This window comes from Copadichromis virginalis, unplaced genomic scaffold (assembly GCF_057382275.1).
Source record: "Copadichromis virginalis isolate Kocher_CV1m ecotype Utaka unplaced genomic scaffold, C_Virginalis_male_GT1.1 unmapped_scaffold_1, whole genome shotgun sequence".
Classification (NCBI taxonomy): domain Eukaryota; kingdom Metazoa; phylum Chordata; class Actinopteri; order Cichliformes; family Cichlidae; genus Copadichromis; species Copadichromis virginalis.
Window position 1 is genome coordinate 4,647,319 of NW_028188589.1, and position 1,539 is coordinate 4,648,857.

General features: G+C 41.8%; 1 protein-coding gene across 1 annotated transcript in view; it reads right to left on the reverse strand.

The window, feature by feature from the left end:
• Positions 1–1,059: 1,059 nt before the first annotated feature.
• LOC146679609 (NLR family CARD domain-containing protein 3-like) overlaps positions 1,060–1,539 on the reverse strand; it is a 24,801-nt gene continuing 24,321 nt past the window's right edge. Inside the window, exon 12 of the mRNA XM_085450244.1 lies at positions 1,060–1,539. This exon is cut by the window's right edge and continues 429 nt beyond it. Within this exon, the coding sequence (XP_085306370.1) occupies positions 1,433–1,539 (107 nt within the window). The 3' untranslated portion in view covers positions 1,060–1,432.

The following is a 1,539-nucleotide window of genomic DNA, read 5'->3' on the forward strand; positions in this document are numbered from 1 at the left end:
GTAATCAACGTTTCACAAAATGGTCAGCAGCTAAAATCTGGAGCCGTTCTTTGGTGGTAATTAACAGTTTGTTCTTGTTAGCTAATTATGTCATTAAAGGTAGCAGCAGAAGCCTTGTGTTGAAAGCCCATTCACTCACACATTCACACAGTATGTGTGTGTCTGTGTTACACTGTGGACATCCCTTCTGTTGGAGCGCCATCTTGTGGCAGGTTTAAGAAATGTTCTTCTTGTAAATCCAAACTGATGCACCTCCATAGCAGACTGTGGAGGCTTTCAGTGACATGAAGACTTGATTTATACTGTCATATTCTCCTGTTACACAAAGCACAGCACGCTGAACATGGATGAACTGAAACTCCCAGCATCTGACTGAGGAAAAGCACAAATCATTCTCACACTGACTCCTGCTTGATTTTAGATTTGCTTTCAAATCCTCACACTTTCATATGAAGCACTAAATGGGCTCCAGACTGTTTATCTCAGCTTCCTGTCAAACACACTGCTGCTCACACCGAGGCTCAGTTTACTCCTCCAGCCTGGCTTAACCTGCTGTCTGTTAAAAACAGTCCCACACTCCTCTGTTTAATCCTTCTGATCAGACTCTTTGATTTTGTATTGTTTTTACCTGAAGTTGTGTTTTTGACATGGTTCTGTCTGTGAAATAAAGCTCACACACACACTGCTACAGTCCTTCATACACTTAGAAACGAAGCTGCTCCTTTCCTCAGTGCTGACACATAAAGAAGAGTTGCTTTTATATCCAACACGTCTCTGTTCCAGAAAACAGCTTCAGCAGCCTCTGAGTCTGAACTTGGAGTTGGTTATAAGCCACAGGCCTGTGTGCACAGCAATGAGGAAATATAATGCAGTAAGTGAAACATGGATGTGTGGAACAGATTATCCCAAAGGTTGATTCTGTTCATCTGGACGTTCTCAGTGAAACATTTGGTCTCTCGGTCAGGTGACTTCTTCAGTCTCAGCTGACTGCAGCTTTACAAGCTTATAAACAGCACATTTGCACAATGACTGAAAGCAGCAGCACCTGATATATATGATACTAATATAATACATATACATATATAATCCATACTAATGATGAAGGAACTGAGCTCACAGTCCATTGTTCATTCAGTGAACTACTCAGTTTATTTTGGGCCTCAGAAATGCTCACTCTGTTTGTACATCACTGTCAGCAATAGACTCATTCTGCTGTGTGGACAGGAACACATGTGACATCACTTCCTGTTTGTTTGTGACTGAAGAGGAAGAAGTTTACAAGGAATCATTGAGAAGAGTTTCAAACATCAACTGATTGAATCCATGAATCTGAAAACGTGTTTGTGAGTGAAAGAGACAGACATGTACAGACTGAACTATCTGTTCAACAGTCAGAGTGTTTCTGTAACAGGAGACACTCTTTACACTCCACTCAGCACAGGGACACTGAGGAACCAGACCAGACCATAAACCCAGGATAAAGAGTTTGAGTGAATGTGGTGTTGAAGGTGTGGAGGTGGATCAGAGTGTCAGAGGAGA